The sequence below is a fragment of the Cherax quadricarinatus genome, chromosome 58 (genome assembly GCF_038502225.1).
Source record: "Cherax quadricarinatus isolate ZL_2023a chromosome 58, ASM3850222v1, whole genome shotgun sequence".
NCBI lineage: Eukaryota > Metazoa > Arthropoda > Malacostraca > Decapoda > Parastacidae > Cherax > Cherax quadricarinatus.
Genome location: NC_091349.1, coordinates 9,308,979 through 9,326,943, shown reverse-complemented (window position 1 = coordinate 9,326,943; position 17,965 = coordinate 9,308,979). Strand labels below are relative to the sequence as shown.

General features: G+C 42.6%; 2 protein-coding genes across 2 annotated transcripts in view; both read left to right on the top strand.

The window, feature by feature from the left end:
* The window catches only part of LOC128698084 (carboxylic ester hydrolase), a 55,122-nt gene extending 39,662 nt beyond the window's left edge, over positions 1-15,460 (top strand). The window contains exons 9-12 of the mRNA XM_070097595.1: positions 8,431-8,611; positions 11,956-12,079; positions 12,319-12,433; positions 14,280-15,460. Coding sequence (XP_069953696.1) covers positions 8,431-8,611; positions 11,956-12,079; positions 12,319-12,433; positions 14,280-14,426 — 567 coding nt within the window. The 3' untranslated portion in view covers positions 14,427-15,460. The remainder of the gene's footprint in view (positions 1-8,430; positions 8,612-11,955; positions 12,080-12,318; positions 12,434-14,279) is intronic.
* The window catches only part of LOC128697980 (carboxylic ester hydrolase), a 132,776-nt gene that overhangs the window by 43,112 nt on the left and 71,699 nt on the right, over positions 1-17,965 (top strand). The window lies entirely within an intron of this gene.

The window sequence follows — 17,965 nt, the reverse complement described above, 5'->3', positions numbered from 1 at the left end:
TTAGGTGCACTGTGATCGTCAAGATGGCGGTTAGTCTGAGACGAAGGATAAATACTGTAGGCATCGAGCTACTTAAAGGAACGATAACGACCAGTTCTGCGCAAGTCTTATTGCCAAAGATCATACGGGAGACTTATGGAGTACAAGATTGTGACTTGTATGGTGTAGCATTGAACGGAGGACAACGAATTTTCGTCAAACTGCTATCTGCAACGGTTTATGAATCGTTAATCACCAGGTTTCAGGACGTGAGTCTTAACGTCACACCAGCTGTCACTGTAAGAATGATAGATGTTTCACGGTATTATACGTGGATCAAGTTACGCAACGTTCCCTTTGAGGCGGACGAGGCAGATATAAGGAAAGTTTTTGAGAAGTATGGGACGGTGCATTATGCTCAACATGGTACGTGGGCGGCAGGAGCCTATGCTGGTTTTCCAGAGGGTTCTTTCAACCTCAAAATGACTTTGAGGCACCAAATACCATCCTATGTGTACCTACAAGATTTCAGGATGCAGGTAATGGTAATGTACCCAGGACAACGACGTACGTGCCGCCTATGTGGTGAGTATGATCACATAGCGGCGACCTGTGACAAGCGAAGACATGTGCCTGGACCTGTGGTGGACGTCGCAGCCCCTGCTTCAAAGGTGGCAGGTGAGGAACAAACATCGGATGGAGGGCGTGGTGTTTTGTGGAGCGAGATAGTGGATCGGGCACACAGGACTGGTGGTGAGTTGGAGTCCCGCCCCCAACTGCCTGATCAGGTGTCGTCTCCTGTGGATAAGGAGGAGCAGCAAGTACAAGAGAAGGTTCATGAGATTGAGGAGGAATTGGTGGAGGTGTTGAAGACGTTGTCACCACCAGAGAGGGATGTTACATCTGAGCGTGGTGTCATTGGAGAATCGTCGCTTCCAGAAAGTCTGAGACATGATAATTTGGGACGTGATGGTGGTTTGGAGTCATCCATTGACTCATTACACCATTCTCAGGTGGAGGTGGAGGTTCATCGAGAGGTAACATCTGATCAAGATATGTGTAACATGACTGTCACGAGAAAGAGGGCGGCTACATCAGATTCTGATGACGTCCTTACGCCTGCACAAAGGCCTGGGAAAAAGACTGAGGTCAAGTGTGAAGGTAGTGGTGTAGGTGGTGGTAGCCATGATAGGAGGCACCGGAAGAAGGGGGGAGGGAAAGAGAGCACTCTGAAGGTGTTGAACGTAAATTCAAGCTCTGGAGTTGTAAAGAGTGATGAGAGGAAGCAGGGGTGGAAACTTTAATAGGCCTTAGGTGTATGTCTGTAAATGTTAATGGGTTATGTAGCGGTATGAAGAGAGATTGGTTTCGTAATTTTCTGAATAAATCTAGAGTGGATGTTGTGTTCCTGCAGGAGCACAATTTCAAAGAGGGTAGGGTGTTGGAGGTGGCAGGATTTCGGGTAGTTACCCTGCCATCTCCCCGTCTAAAAGGTGGTGTGGGAATTTTAATAAGGGAGACGAGCCCGTTTGTTTTGCAGAGAAGCGAGGGAGGAGGGGGAGGGAGGGTGTTGCGTGTGGATGGGTGGTGGATGGGTAAGCGTGTGTCTTTTGTGAGTGTGTATGCGCCGGCAGAAAATAACATAAAGGTAAAGAATGATTTTGTGTGTGAGGATCTTGTGTTTTTCTTAAGTGCACTGCCAGAGGTGGCGATAGTTGGTGGGGACTGGAATAGTGTAATCAGGGTGGCTGATGTGGACCCAAGAGGAGCTGGATATATGTCTGTGGCTCTTAGGGATTTATTAAGGGATGTTAGGTTACGTGATGCCTTTGGGGGAGCGGTGTGGGAGACTGAATATACGTTTGTTAGGAGTGGTTATGCTGCGAGACTAGATAGAGTGTACCTTTCTCAGGGAGTGAACGTGAAATCTTTCAGTACTGTTGAGACTACAATGTCAGATCATAGGGCAGTGGTGGTGGAGGTTGGGTGGGGGACGCTCGCGGACATATATAGAAGTTATTGGAAATTGAATATAAGTGTGTTAGGAGATGAGGAGGGGTTGGAGGGGTTTTCAGTCCTATGGAGGGAGCTTAGTGTGGAAGAACAGGGAGTGGATGACATTGTGACATGGTGGGATAGTGTCGCAAAGGAAAGGATTAGAAAGTTTTATGTGAGAGAAGGAAAACGTATTAATAATTTAAAATATGGACTGGCTAACTATTTAGAGGATAGGTTAAGAGCTTGCTATGGGAGGGGGGTGGGTGGGAATAATTTTCCTATGGATGAAATAGCTGAAATAAAGGGGAGGTTGAGGGTGTTGCAAAATGAAAGGTTTCAAGCTGTAAGGATGCAGGCAGGGGTGGAGGAAGTGCTTTGGGGCGACAAGCCGTCAGCGTGTGTTTTGCGGCATCAAAAGCAAAGGCAGGCGCTGACGGCTATACCATGTTTAGAGGTAACGGAGATGGTTGGGAATTATAGAGTAGGGCAGGAGATACGAACCACGAAGGGGATGTGTGCGTATGCGGAGGCTTGGTACGAGAAATACTGGAACAGTGGGGGGGTGGGTGACGGGGCATTGGACAAGGTGTGTACGTATGTGACGTGTAATTTAGGAAATAGTGATCGAAAGGCTTTAGGTGGGACGATTACGGCAGAGGAAATAGAGAATGCGTTAAGGGGAATGAGGAAGGGGAAAGCTCCCGGTATTGATGGTCTCCCGGTAGAATTTTATTTACAACATTGGGCGTTGATAAAGGAATTTATAGTTAGGTTATTTAATAGTATGAAGGAGAAGGGTAAGTTGGGGGAGAAGCAGGAAACAGCAGTAGTAGTGCTGGTCCCGAAGGTCAAGGGGCAGCCCACCCTTCGGGAGTACCGAGCCATATCACTGATGTGTGCAGACTATAAGGTGTTTGCAAAAATTTTAGGTAATAGGTTCAAATGTGTAGTGGAGAGGGTGGTGTCAAAATCTCAGTTCGGGTTGCCGGGAAGGTCGATGATTGAAGGACATGGGATACTGAGAAGTTTTGTGGAAGCTAAGGGTGGGGGTGGAGGGGCGGCTTTGTTGGCTCTAGACTGGCAGGGAGCATATGATAGAGTGGAAAGGGGAGCTTTGCAGGTTATACTTAGGAGACAGGGTTTTGGGGAGGAAATAGTCGAGTGGGTAAATACGTTGTACAAGGGGGCGAAAATGAGGATACAGATTAATGGGTGTATGGGGAGGGAAATTGCAATGGGAAGAGGCCTTAGACAGGGATGCCCCATGTCCCAAATATTGTTTGCGTGTTTCCAGGACCCCTTTTATAGAATGGTTGACCGTAGCTTATGTACGCCATGTGCGGGAAGTGTGGGGGGTGGGAGGGCCTGGCCGGGGTTAATTGGATATGTTGACGACACCACTGTTCTCTTTCGTGCAGGGATGTCAATGAGAGTGTTGGACGAGGTGGTGCAATTATTTGGAAGTGCCACGGGTATGCAGGTAAATAGTGCGAAGTCAAGGTGCATGGGGTTGGGTTCTTGGGTGGGGGGTGTGGGGGGGAGATGTAATGTTGTTAAAGAATGGGCGGTGTCTTTAAAGATTTGTGGTATTATTTATAGGGATGACATGGTTGCGGCGCGGGAGGAAAATTCGGATAGGTTATTGGAAAGGATCGTGGGGCGTCTAGGTGTTCTGAGACCCCAGCACCTAACTCTGATACAGCGAGTGATAGTCGTGAACATTTTATTGTATAGTAAGGTTTGGTATGTTGCAGCTGTGTTCCCAATTACAGGGACAGCGATTGCGGGGATACTAAGACGGGTGTACAAATTTTTATGGGGTTCACGTTGTGATTGGTTACGGAGGGAGGTTGTAATGTTACCTGTAAGTCAGGGTGGGTTGGGGTTGTTGGATTTGAGACGGAGGGCTAAATGTGTGTTCATTAAATGGGAAGTGTTGCGTGAGGGTGTGAACGCGGGGCGTTTGGGAAGGATACACGACAGGCTGGGTATGTGGTATCGAGGAATGGAGTTGAGGGAATGTGAAATAGTTTTGAGGGCTGTTATGTTGGTTAGGGAACTGAGAAAGGTTCGTATAAGGGTTTTGTGTAGGTTACTTGTAGGTAGGTGCGTTGTCCCAGTTGAGGGTTTGTTCCCCATGTATGCGTGGAAGAGTATTTGGTTTAGATTTAGTAAATTGAAGTTAAAACCTCGGGCGCGTGAGGTGATGTTTCGTTTTCTGCATGGGATCCTTCCGTCTGGTGAGATATTACGAAACAGACAGGTTGTAGAGGGTGGGGGGTGTGGTATCTGTGGAGGGGATGAGACAGCGTACCATGTAGTTTACTTTTGTGAAGGGCTAGAGGAGGTTAGGTGCTGGTTAAGTAGGTTGGTACAGAGGGTGGGGGGCCGTGGGGTGTCGGTTTTGCGTGCTCTAAGTCTAGATATGGGTGGGTTAGACGAGGGTGTCATAAGAGCTTTAGATTATATCATGGTAGATTATATATATATGTCGTGGGTGATGAGGGGGAGAGGGGATAGTGAGGAGAGAAGAAAGGTTCTTGCGGTAACGTTCTATAGTACGAGGTGTCGTAACAGAGATTTGTATGGGAGGAGGTGGGATCAGGCTTTCTCAGAGGGGTATAGAATGCTAACGTTAGGGATTCTCGTAAATCTGTGATTGGATATGAGTGAATGAAGGGGTTTTCATAGGTTGGAGGGAGTCAGGGGGCAACAGCGGGCTCGCCTCCCTGGGGGGGGGGGTCGTGAGAGTGTTGTGAATGTGGGTTTGGAATGGTTTCCTGGTTTTCATTGGGACTTTATGGCATCCAAGTGTGGATGTAGAGCTCAAGGTCTCGTTATGGTAGATATAACACTTTTCAGAATGTAGGTATAATATAGTAGATTTTTTATGTATAATTATGATGTGTATCAGTCTTGTATAACATGATTCTTGAGAAATAAGTTATTTGCGACATGCAGTGTGTTTTAGTTTGTATTTATGTTACGTGCTGGGTTTTTGCACGATGAGAGATACTTATATCCTGTTTTGCATTGTGCATACAGTGCATATGATTAATGTGATTTTGTGAAAATTTTTGTGTACGTGTGGGTGTGTGTGTGGATGTGGGTGTGGGTGTGTGTGTGTGGGTGTGTATGTGTATATATATAAATATATATCTCTTTCTATTGTATTGAGCCTTTGTCATGGGTCAGACGTTATGTAATACTTTATATACGCATGATTGATTCTTTTTAAAGTTTATAATTAAGGTCTGTACCCTGATACCGGTTTGGTGTTCATGCAAGTTCTTGATGTTAAGTTTTAGTCTGTATGGTATACAGACATATCTAGACAGTTTAGTGACGTAGTCCATTTGTCTGAAAGTTTTATATGGGTGTATTGTAACAGTATAGAGCTTGTTATTGTGTTCTAAGCTGTATTCTTTTCTGTTTATTTGTATGTTGGGATATGTTCAGCTGTATTGTTAGGGATAAGTATGTAGATTATCTAGTCAGATTATGATGTTAGGTTTTGGTTTTTTGATTAATGTGAAGGATGGGATTTAACTGATATAACTTCTTTGTATATTTTATGTTCAAGTGTATTGAACCTTTGTCAGATGTCATTTATATGTACAAGTTATATATATGCAAGGTTTTGTATATATGTCAATTCATGACCCTGTGACATGTAATTTTGTTTTTAGTTATGTTCTTGATGTAAGTTTTTGTTGTAATATCTTGCGAGCATGTAAGTACAATCCGTTTGTCAGTTAATTTGATTAGGTTCCATACTGTTTCTTTATTTTTATGTTAAACTGTATTGGTTTTAAATAAAATATAAAAAAAAAAAAAATGAGCATGTTGTTGGAGTCATTATATGAGTCAAGAGCCTTCAGTGATGACATAGAATCAGTAATGATGATAGAGTCAAGCTCAGTGTCATAGGTTAGCTTTAGCGCCATTAGGATTGCAAACAATTCAGTTTGCAGTGTAGACGCCCAGTTGTTAATTCTTATGCCTAACTCAACAAATTTATTATCGTTCTTAACTAGGGAGGTGGCAACAAGAGCAGATGCAGCCCTGCCAGAAGACTCCTGTTTAGATCCATCAGTGTATATAACTTGTGATAACTTATTACTACCAGCTAGGCGAGAAATTTCTTCTTGAGCAGTTGCTCTAACAAGAGATTTAAGGAAGGGATTACTAGCAATGAGCTTCTTGGGAGGGACTTGTAGGTATGTGATATTAAATGAACACATCTTCCATGGAGGGGTGAAATGCTCTTGTTGCCTACAGTGATACAGTTCATGCAGGTTATAAAACTTAATGCAATTGCACGTTTTCACAATCCATTTAGATCTGTGTGTATTTACCTCTAGACACTTGTAAGATTCACTGTGACAGTGTCTGGTTCGTTTCTCAACATTCTAATACCGAGTACAGTGTTAATTTCAACAATCCTATCACTGATACTAGAAATACCAAGCTCCTTCCTCATGTTAAGAACTTTTGTAGATCTGGGACAGCCAAGAATAATCCTGAGAGCTTCATTTTGCATTAACTCCAAGGGTCGGAGAGAACTTTCTCTAGCTAATATCAACATGGGAGCAGCATAATCAATTAAGGACCTAACATAGGCTATGTACATCATTCTCACGATTCTCACATTTGCACCATAGTTGGGATTGTAGCCAGCAACAGCTTTGAGAGCATTTAGCCTAGCTTTGCATTTCTTGTTTAGTTGTGGTATAGTGGATTTGTTAAAGGGTACATCTACACCAAGATATCTGTAAGTTTTAACGTAGCTAATGATTTCACCCTGCAAATAGATGGGTGGGGGATGTCGTTTGCTTGTTAATATCTTAGTTTTAGAGGAAGATATTATGAGGCCTAGTCGATTACAAATTGCTTGAACTTCATTAAGAATGGTATTCATCTTCTTATGCCCTGTTGTATGGATCATGATATCATCAGCATAGCTATATGTTTAGGTGAGGCAGGTAGAGCATTTAGGAGAGCATTAATCAGAATATTAAATAGCATGGGACTAAGAACTCCTCCCTGCGGTGTACCTAAAGACATTTCTTTAGAATCACTTCTGAAGCCTTGGTAAAGGACAGAGGATACTCTATTTGACAGGTATCCTATTATCCAGCAGAGTAAGCTACCACCAATATTCATTTTGGCTAGTTCATGTAGTATAACGGTTCTGTTCGCAATATCAAATGCAGATTTTAGATCAAGAAAAGTGGTAAAACTAGTAGAGGTGTGTGCAGTGAGAAAGGTGGAAATACAGTTCTGCACACTTTTACCTTTCATGAACCCATAGAGGTAGGGGGAAAGTTGATCTCTGATTCTGTAGTACAGTCTGTTAAGCATCATTCTTTCAAAAGTTTTACAAAGACAACTAGTTAAGGAGATCGGCCTAAATGTATCAGGCTGTTGGGGCTTAGGGATAGGCACAATGAGACTATTGGTCCAGGAAGTAGGAAGAACGCCCTCAATGTAACTGAGATTATACAGTGCCAACAAAGGGTTATCAGGCACGTGCCTTAGAGTTCTGAGAATATCATAGGTTATACCATCCTCTCCAGGAGCAGTTGATCGACCTTTGGTTAATGCATTATCTAATTCATACTCGGTAAAGAGGCAATCACTCTCATCAATATTTTGGCTCATAAAATTAATCAGTTTCAACATTTCTTCAGAAGTACTCTCTAAATTTTTTCTAATATGAGATGGAAGGCTTTCATGCCTGGATGTTTTGGACCAGTCATTTATGAGGTCATTTGCTTTTTCAAGAGGAAAGGGATGAGCAGCATTACCAGTCTTTTTCCTGGTTATTTTATTTATACCTTTCCAAGCCAGACTGAAAGGGGTGGACCTATTCAATCCACTAACAAATTGTTCTCATTCCTGTTGCCTAAGTTCCTGCTTTCTATTCTTTGCATTTGTTAGTGCAGCTTGGAGCGTTCTGAGCATGTCTGGGGGTCTACATTCACGGTATGCTTTACCAATCCTCCCAGCTGCATGTGTTAGATTGCGTAGCTCTGGATCATTATGGTATTTACATAGGTTTTTATTGTCATTTATAGTGGAAGGTTTATGTTTTCTTTTCCTGACTACTTGATCTGTGAGGACAGTCTCAATAGTGGCAACTAAATCATCATTGCTGTAAAGGGGCCATTAGTGTGCAGCAGTATTTCAGCCTAGAGAGAACAAGTGACTTAAAGAGGATCATCATTAGCTTGGCATCCCTTATTTTGAAGGTTCTTATTATCCATTTTATCATTTTCCTAGCAGATGTCATGATCACAACTTTCTAGATGTGTTATGTAATATTGTGGTGATCTTCGAAAGTGAGATCCTCTGGCATTATCACTCCTAAGTCCTTCACATTAGTTTTCCAATGCATTATCTGGTCAAATATCTCCTGTAAATTAACCATTTTTGTCCATTTTACAACAGTTGTATACAGACCGACACTTTGGGGTTTGTCACGACCTGACCGCCATACTTCACTCTCGAAACTCCATTGATCCTCTAGCACACACCTCCAGCCACCAGCCTAAAACATATACTTACGAACTTCAGTACAGAGGAGAGCACTCCTTAGTCGACTTATATAACATGACCGTCGGAAAACACTGTAAGTTTTGGCTGCTCTTGTGTGCTCCAGTTTAGCTTGGGTTTATTAATAGTATTATATTTACAGGGAAACACTAAATCTCTAGTGGAATGGGGAGCTGAGATCCCCCTATCTTTTTCTAGATCCGAGATCCTCAGCTTTCCATTAGTGGGATGGGGAGGATTAGAGGGAGAGAGAGAGAGAGAGAGAGAGGAGGGGGGGAGTTCTCAGCTCTCCTGGGCTGCTAGACGAGTTTGAGATAACTTTCTCCACAGGAAGGACTGTACATAATTAGGCTTGATCCATGAAAGGGAAGGACATCTTCAATTCCTGGGAGAAAGAGCCCTTCCACCATTAAGTCTTTTTCTTATGGATAGCTTCACTATTAATCCAGTCTAAAGCTTCCAATACATTTTTTTTTTTACTAAATCATCACTTCACTCACATGCCAGATATTATTCATCTCTCTCAACATCTTTATTATGAAACTGAATTACTGTTTCATAATTCACTTTACTAAGAGAGGCTCTATTCAAGGGTTTAAGTACTCCTGCAAAGTATTAAATTAAAACCTACTAAGATCCTTTATTTCTTCGTAGAGATTCAGCAAAGCTTTAACTCCCCCCCCCCTCCGCTTTACAGCGTTTTGTGTTTTGCTAATGCAGCAATTTTCAATTATAGTAGGGCCCCACTTATATGACAAGTTAGGTTCCAGACTGCTGCCGGAAAGTAGAACGTCGCCATTTTTTCCACTTATAAATGCATATATTATAAATGCCAGATAACAAGTTTACACTAACATATATTAAGTTAGCAATAGAACTAGGCATTAAAAATGCACACGCAGTACACTCATTATTTACCTCAAAATATATGTAGTCATAATGTAGGGTAAAAGGTCGGAAGTAAGAAGTCAGATGTGGCATTTGTATTTGTAGCCCTCCTGGCCACCCTACCCACACATAATATACTACAACGCTTATTAAAGCTCCCTAGAGTGATAAAATTCATATACAGTACGCTCATTACTTACCTTAAAATATTTATAGTCTTATGTAGGGTGAGAGGTGAGTAAGGGAGACAAAAACGAATAAACGAGAGAGAGAGAGAGAGAGAACGCGTAAGATGACAGAGCTGCAGAGTTCATATGTAAACACACAGTCTCGTTATGGTTGATACATTTCACACAAACACCTTACATTGTGCGCAAGTTTCCATCGTGGTACAGTAGAATAAATAAAGACCAACACTTCTATTCTCGTGTAATTTTTAGAAGGAATGATGCTCTGACAAATTATTATTATTATTATTACAAATTATTATTGCAAGTTATTATTATTATAATCTATTCAGCGCTGTATGGCCCTTGTGGTTTAGCGCTTCTTTTTTTATAATATTAATTATAATTTATTATTATTATAATCATAATAAAAAAGAAGTGCTAAACCCACAAGGGTTGTGAATAGCTATAGATAAAGTGAAGGTATACGAATGAAAGAAATTTCTAGTTAAGTTACTTGTGTTTGACTAGAGAAAACAAAATTCTTCCGACACATACAAACTGCTTGGTAAACAAATCTCATATTTATGTCAATTTTTATACTGTGGGTATATGTATCATGTTTATATGTTACGTAGCATGTTTATTACATAATTTTGAAAAAAAAAATATCATAGATGGATTAATGGAAATGTCTATGTTAACGAAATATACGACATTTAATGTGCCCAAGAGATTGTGGTGTCAAGAGTAGAGAGACTTGCTGATTTTAATGTGTACATGCACGCCAGCACAGTGTGTAAGTATATTTAGGTGCAGGTGCACATAAGTATATACACAGAGTATATATAAAATACACAATAACTTTAAAACACTTGAAATTTTGGAAAATTTCCAGACATAATGGATGTGCTCACGGAGAATGTAAACAAACCGGGTGAGGCGCGCCGTATTTGGTATTTGAAAGACCGCTTGCCGTATGGCAAATTTTGGTCATAATTTGAAATCGCCGTATTAGCGGAACACCGTAAGGTGAAATGCCGTAAAGCGGGGGCCTTACTGTACACATAATCTTCATTTATTCGGGCTTCCTACAATAAATATGAATATTCACCATTCGCTATAAGCTAAAGATGAAAATGTATTAAGTAATATGTGTACTGTATATGCATTTTTTAGGTCTAGCTCTACTGTTCACTTAATATATAATAGTGTAAACATGTTATCAGGCTTTTATATGCGTTTGAAAGTGAAAAAAGGCTATGTTTTACTTTACAGCAGTAGCTCAGAACCTAACCTGCTGTGTAAGTGAGGCCCACCTATACCTTGAACTTCAATGATTCGCCTGTACATGTCCCATCCCAGGTCTTTTCCAGATGGTGACCCGGCAGGCCTGTACCTACATTGAATGTATATATATATACACATACCTCCCTTTCACACCCAAATGTTGCCGATTACCACATTTCTCATATACCGTACAGTAGCCATTTGTTTTCACTCCTTTCCCCAAACAAAAACTCACTAAATTATAATAATTATGCTCATCAAAATACATTTTGTATTCATTGTGTTCATAAATCACATATTTGTTGTACATCTCCACATTTTGGTATTGTACCTTTTCTGTATAAATGTATTTCAGCAGGATATATTGTTTATACACAAATGGGTGACACTAGAGCATGTTGAAAGCCCATTGTTAGGCAGAACTTTTCAGCCGAGTAAATGAGCAACTAATGAAATATTTACATTATTTTCTTGGACATATAATAAACTAGGTCATCAGACCTTCCACTGGCCATACATCATTTTGCATTTTATTTATCACTGATAATTCATCTCACTGAGCATTCAAAATCTAATCAAATCCTTTATTTTTTTGTACAGTACAATGTGTAGTTTACATGTTATAAATTACTGTCAGTCACAAAAAAAGCCTCTAGCATGCATGAGCATTATGTTGGAGCCACGTCGCAGACTCAAACTTAATTTATTTTTTTAACCGTTTCACAGATAAACTGAGCTAATGTCCCCATATTTTCAAAGTCCTCCTCATGTTACACATATGGCTGTGACAGCCTGGCTGCTCTTACAGTTGTTCTAGGTTGAAAACGTTATTATTCTACTATCCAAACTCTAGTGCATGCCTAAAAAAAATATCCTCTACATTCGTTCACTCCATCCTTTCATCTATCTTTTCCTTTGTCCATCCTTGTCGCCCAGCCGCACACCAGTGGCAAAAAGAGCAAGTGCCTTATCACTAACACCTTAAGTCGAGAAACGCAGTCTGATTTTATCTCTAATGAATAAAGACAATCTTCTCTTTGGCCATCACTCCTTGCATTTGTCTCACTCTTGACAGGGGTGACCCACGCAGACGACCTAAAATACTTCTTCAACTCGGGACGGCTTGAGCTCACTCGCGCTCCTGACCTTGCCCTCAGAGATCTCTTCACTAAACTCTGGACCAACTTCGCCGATACTGGGTACAGTGCTCTCTCTCTCTTTCTCCCTGTAACCACATTTTTGCAAGGTTAGGTTTAAGGTTTCTAACTTTATTTACAAGCTAAGAGTTGTTACCCACATCAGCTCTTTCTCTTGATAATTTTTTTTTTTACATTTATAAAATTTATTTACATTGTTATTGCTATATAGCACTGTATACTCCTACTGCTATTACTACTAATATTACTATTTAAACTTGAATATTTCGTTCTGGGTTCAGGAACCCAACGCCAGACTCATCTTTGGGTTTCATCTGGGAACCTACCACAGAAGCTCACCTGCAGCACCTGGTCCTGTCTCCTTCACCTTTCATGCAGAACGACTCCAGACGTCAGGTGAGTGTTGCAAGGCCTTAAGTCGGCCTTTCGTGTTTCAGTACTCACTGTGTACATTTTCCTGCTTAAAGGGGACCCATACCAAGCCCATGATGACACTCTTCAGGTCACTTGTTTTGTCTAGGCTGGAATATTGCTGCACACTAACAGCCCCTTTCAAGGCAGGTGAAATTGCTGACCTAGAAAATGTACAGAGAACCTTCACGGCGCGCATAACTGAGATAAAACACCTCAATTACTGGGAGCGCTTGAAGTTCCTGAACCTGTACTCCCTGGAACGCAGACGGGAGAGATACATGATTATATACACCTGGAAAATTCTAGAGGGACTAGTACCGAACTTGCACACGAAAATCGCTCACAACAAAAGCAAAAGACTTGGCAGACGATGCAACATCCCCCCAATGAAAAGCAGGGGTGTCACTAGCATGTTAAGAGACCATACAATAAGTGTCAGGGGCCCAAGACTGTTTAACTGCCTCCCAACATACATAAGGGGGATTACCAATAGACCCCTGGCAGTCTTCAAGCTGGCACTGGACAAGCCCTAAAGTCGGTACCTGACCAGCCGGGCTGTGGCTCGTACGTTGGTTTGTGTGCAGCCAGCAGTAACTGCCTGGTTGATCAGGTTCTGATCCACCAGGAGGCCTGGTCACAGACCTGGTCGCGGGGGCGTTGACCCCCGGAACTCTCTCCAGGTAAACTCCAGGTATGCGCAGTACCAGTCCAGATCAACCAGGTTGTGATGGATATGTGGGGCAGCGGGCCACAAGCAGCAACAGAGCCTGGTTGCCTAGGCAAGCACCAGACGAGCCTGGCCCATGACCGGGTTCCGGGAGTAGAAAATAGTAAACTACTATTTTAGAGCTCACACTCTTGCCTAGGAGACTAACTGGTGGTCTTAAGTAAAAGGACACGTGCAACTGATGTGACATTTTTATTGTGGCAACGTTTCGCTCTCCAGGAGCTTGATCAAGCTTGACAAAGCTCCTTGAGTCCTTTGTCAGGCTTGTCGGTAATTCTACCAACATTATTACAATAAGTGTTTTATAAAAATCAGTGTTTATTTCCGTGAGGTGAGAATGAGGTTATTACCCTGTGAAATTATTGTTCCTTCAGTGATGGTAGTTGTGCGGCTCTTCTGACATTGTCACTAGGCTTCTATTGCCTGGTGGCTAAAGCTCCCGCTTCACACACGGAGGGCCCGGGTTCGATTCCCCGGCGGGGTGAAAATATTTCGACGCGTTTTCTTACACTTGTCTTGTTCACCTAGTAGCAAATAGGTACCTGGGTGTTAGTCGACTGGTGTGGGTTATATCCTGCGGGACAAGATTGAGGACCACAATGGAACTAAGACAGACAGTCCTCGATGACGCACTGACTTTCTTGGGTTATCCTGGGTGGCTAACCCTCCGGGGTTAAAAATCCGAACGAAATCTTATCTTACTGTCCTCTCAGTCTATATTTTCAGTGTGTGTCCGTGTTGAGCTCCAGGTTCATGGCCTTCTGAAGGTGTTGATCAGTAGTTTCCAGGCCATTTAATAGTGTTAAGCTTCATATACTAGCCTTCATTAGATTATTAATCTAAAGCTCCTGGGCCTTTTGAAGACGTTAATCTCCAGCTTCTGGACCCATTGGGAGGATTATAGCTACTGGGAGCTCTTGAGGAAGCTGAACTGCAGCTCCTCTTCCTTTTGAGGGTACACCTGTGTCTCATAGTTGTACTTACGTTGAAGGTTGTAGTGGTATGCGGATGATACTTTTCTGGGATGGTTCAGTGACTGAAATATCTACTTATTATTATTGTTGTTATCATCACTATTATTGACACTTGCTACTATTGCAGGATAGAGAGTTTCTGACGTCACTGTCCACACGTCAGTACCGTCTGCTGCTGGGAAAGGACATCCCATTAGACAAGATGGCCTATTCACTCGTTGAGGAAGAACCAGCAACACACTCAAGAAGCGCTGCCTTTGCTCATTGTAAATAACTCATAACAGCTGCTAGATGGTGTTCCCTTGCTGGGTCCCTTACTATCTATAAAATTTAACGAATCATATCGCAAATGTTCAAGAAGTTTCGAAGTGTTTTATCCACAGTAGCCTATTACAACTATTTTGAAAAAATACTTTGATTTTTCCTATTGTAAAGAATTCATACTCACTTAAGATTGTCGAACTAAAACAGTATGAATAATTTAAAAGTACACATAAACTACATTGTAATTTTGTGTGGCTAAATTCGTGTCTGTATTACAACCGCAATCAGACCAATAACGTATAAGTAGTTCATTACCACTGTAACTTACTTAGTTATCATTACATGGGTACTCAGTCCCTGGGCCCATCATGTGCCTCAGATGATGTTTATATTATGGGCTTTATATTGGTACAGTATAGTTTATGCATGAAACTAACACATTTCGGAAGAATTATACTTTAAGTATATGGCAGTACATTGGCAGTTTGGAGGGATATGTTGTGTATCTCTATACGTATATGCTTCTAACCTTTTGTATTCTGAACACCTCTGCAAAAACAGTGATAATGTGTGAGTGTGGTGAAAGTGTTGAATGATGAAAGCATTTTCTTTTTGGGGATTTTCTTTCTTTTTTGGGTCACCCTGCCTCGGTGGGAGACGGCCGACTTGTTGAAAAAAAATATGGAAGTCACACTGCACAGTCTTAACCACTTGTACAGAAATGTGAAAGAGAAATGTATTAATACTTCGGAAAGATACCCATTTCAGTAGGTTTTCTGTCTGACGACGAAATAGACAGATCTCTTACTAATGTTTCATATTTGAGAGTTTCTCGCTTTGCATTGCTTATTGTTTACGAAACTTTAACCCGAGCAAAAGCTGCGCTGAGTTGGTTGGTCCCTTCTAACGGGGTACCTCGTTGATAAAGGACTATTAATCCAAGGAATTGGAGCTACCCTCCATTTCCTCAAATCATTCCTGATTGTATCCTATTTCGAAGGTGCTGTATAACATCTGTGGGTTTAATGCATTCCATAAATATAATGATTTGTTTCATTGAGTTATCCTAAGTAAATATAATTTCCCACAAGTGATTGCCTATAACAATTATAGTCTTATTTTAATCTTTTCAACCTCTTCAAGGAGGGCTCCTTGGCGTGGTGAAGAGGCTCTTGGTCTGAAGAATTAGACCTTTTGGTCTCCTTCCTCAGAACTAAACCTAATTACCCCAATCCTCCCTTCCCCACCCCACCCTCCCCATACCCCCCCCCTTTTTCCCTTCTTTCCTACACTCCCCACCCTCCCCTTGTGTCCCATCCCATTTGTAGTCTCTGGGGTCCTCCCCTCGGGCACTACCGTTTCTAGGCAGGAGGAAGTGTGCCAGGGTGCATCCCACTCCACGGGTCCCTCGGGGGTGGTGTGGTTTGCCATGGAATGTGAATTGTTTGAAGGTGTCCTGCTCCCTTCCCGGATTTGGGAGATGTGAGCAGGGTGCCCTTCAGATAATGGGTGTATCTCCGGAAGTTGCCTCTCGGTTCTGGGAAGTGGCAGCAGAATGAGGTATGCTTTGTGGTGGGTTTACGACTGCCCTTTGTTTTGTCCGCCGAAGTGGCTTGGTAGATGTGAGGCTGCTATCCCTGAGTGCTGGTTTACTGGCGTGAGGGGTAGAGTATGGCATGGGTTTCACACTGCATCTTCACTGCCTGTAGGCTCGAGGCCCTCTCGGATGAAGGGGTGAACTTCCGGCCCTTCTGTGCCTCCTAGTTACTGTCCCTCTTTTTCTTTCCCTTCTTTTTTTCTAAAAATAACAAGAAAGGATATATTACGGAAGAAGCACCTTTATTATGGAGTCTTCATCCAATGAAACCCTTCCTCCTCCCAGACCCCATTCTGATCCCACACTGTTCTGACCCTGCTTCGTTATCGGTCCATTCTCTCGACTCCTCATACCCCTGTACCTTCTGCCGGTGGCGCTTCGTCACCTGCTTCAGGTGCTGCGGTGCCACCCGTTTCTGTCCATGCCACTACTTCTAGCATGCCTTTCACAATGTGTCCAGCTTCCCCAAATACGGTGCAACAGTTTTCAGATCGCCCTCCTCGCTCAGGTCAGACCGCCAGCGGTACAACTCCTAAACGTCCAAGACAACCTACTGATGACAGTTCGTCAATGATAGCTCAAAAACGACCTACGCGACACTCACTACCTTTGCGTACCAGGCTAACAAGTGCGCAATGGACAAAATTCTTTTCTTTACAAACGACTTAACGGATTATCTGTCTGATCATGGAATTAGTAATACTCTTTTAAGGCAAGTTGGCCAAAATATATCTTTCCACGCTCTTCAAAGCGGTGCATGTGTTGTAACAGTACAGAATTCAGAGCAAGCTAATGCTCTCTCCCGCATCACTTCCATGGATAACATACCAGTCACCGTTCGTAAGAACGCTACTCTTAATTCTTGCAGTGGTACTGTGGTCTTACTGCGTACCATTGTACAGAGTGATTTTTTGTCTTGCGGCAATGATATTTTAGAATAATTAGTCCTTCAAAACCTCCCTATCCTTAAAGTAGATATACAGATCCTGCCCTCTCATGGGTGGAGGTGCTTTCCTAGTAACATTGTCTCTTTAACCTTCGACTGCCATGAACTTCCGTCCTGTCTATATTGTGGGCCATCGTTTAGAGGTCCGTCAAGTAGTTTCCACTCCCCAACAGTGTCGTAATTGCTGGCATTTTGGGCACCCCGCTAAACTGCAGATCTGCGGCAGAATGCCCGATCTGCGGTGCAGCAGATCATTCCAATACATCTTGTAGTCTTCCCCCCTCTTGTTTCAACTGCCGTTGCCAGGTCTATAATGAACGAGAAATCCGTTACCTTAAAGAGTGCAAGGGCCTTATTTTCAGTATGGCAGTCTCTCAGCTCTGCCTTCAAGGAAAACTTCCTCATGTTCCGTATGCTTGAGTAGCCCGCAGACCTTCAACCTCGACGGTCCTCCCGTCTCCCAATCTCTCTGCGTCCATGTCTCCCCAATTTCTAATGCTTTTGCAGTTTTATCCTCTGACACTCCTACCTCCACACCACTTTCTACTCCTACTTCTTCATCTCGCTCCCTTCTCAGTCTACTAGACCTCGCAGACCTACACTTTCTTCGTCTCCATCACTTGTACAGAATCTATCTTCTACCTCGGAGACTATTTCTCACCCCATTTCCAGCTCTCACACAAAGGTGGAGGCTCACCCTCCTAGTGTAGTCCCCTCTTCCCCTATTCCCCCCATCTTCTTCCATAGTTACTCTCCAACCTCCTTCCTCTTCTGTTAAACTGCAGGACTCTTCCCCCCCCAGCCAACGCATCTCTCCAGGCTCATACTCACCGCCCCCCTCAGACCTTTTTGGTTGCCTCCATAGTTACTCCAACCTTTTCTTGCAATGCCTATCCTGTCTCTGACATTATGGCATCGTCGGCTTTCTTATCAACTAAGACGTTAGACACTATCTCCAGCTATATTGCGGAGATGACACCCTCATGGACACCAATGCGCCTCCTTC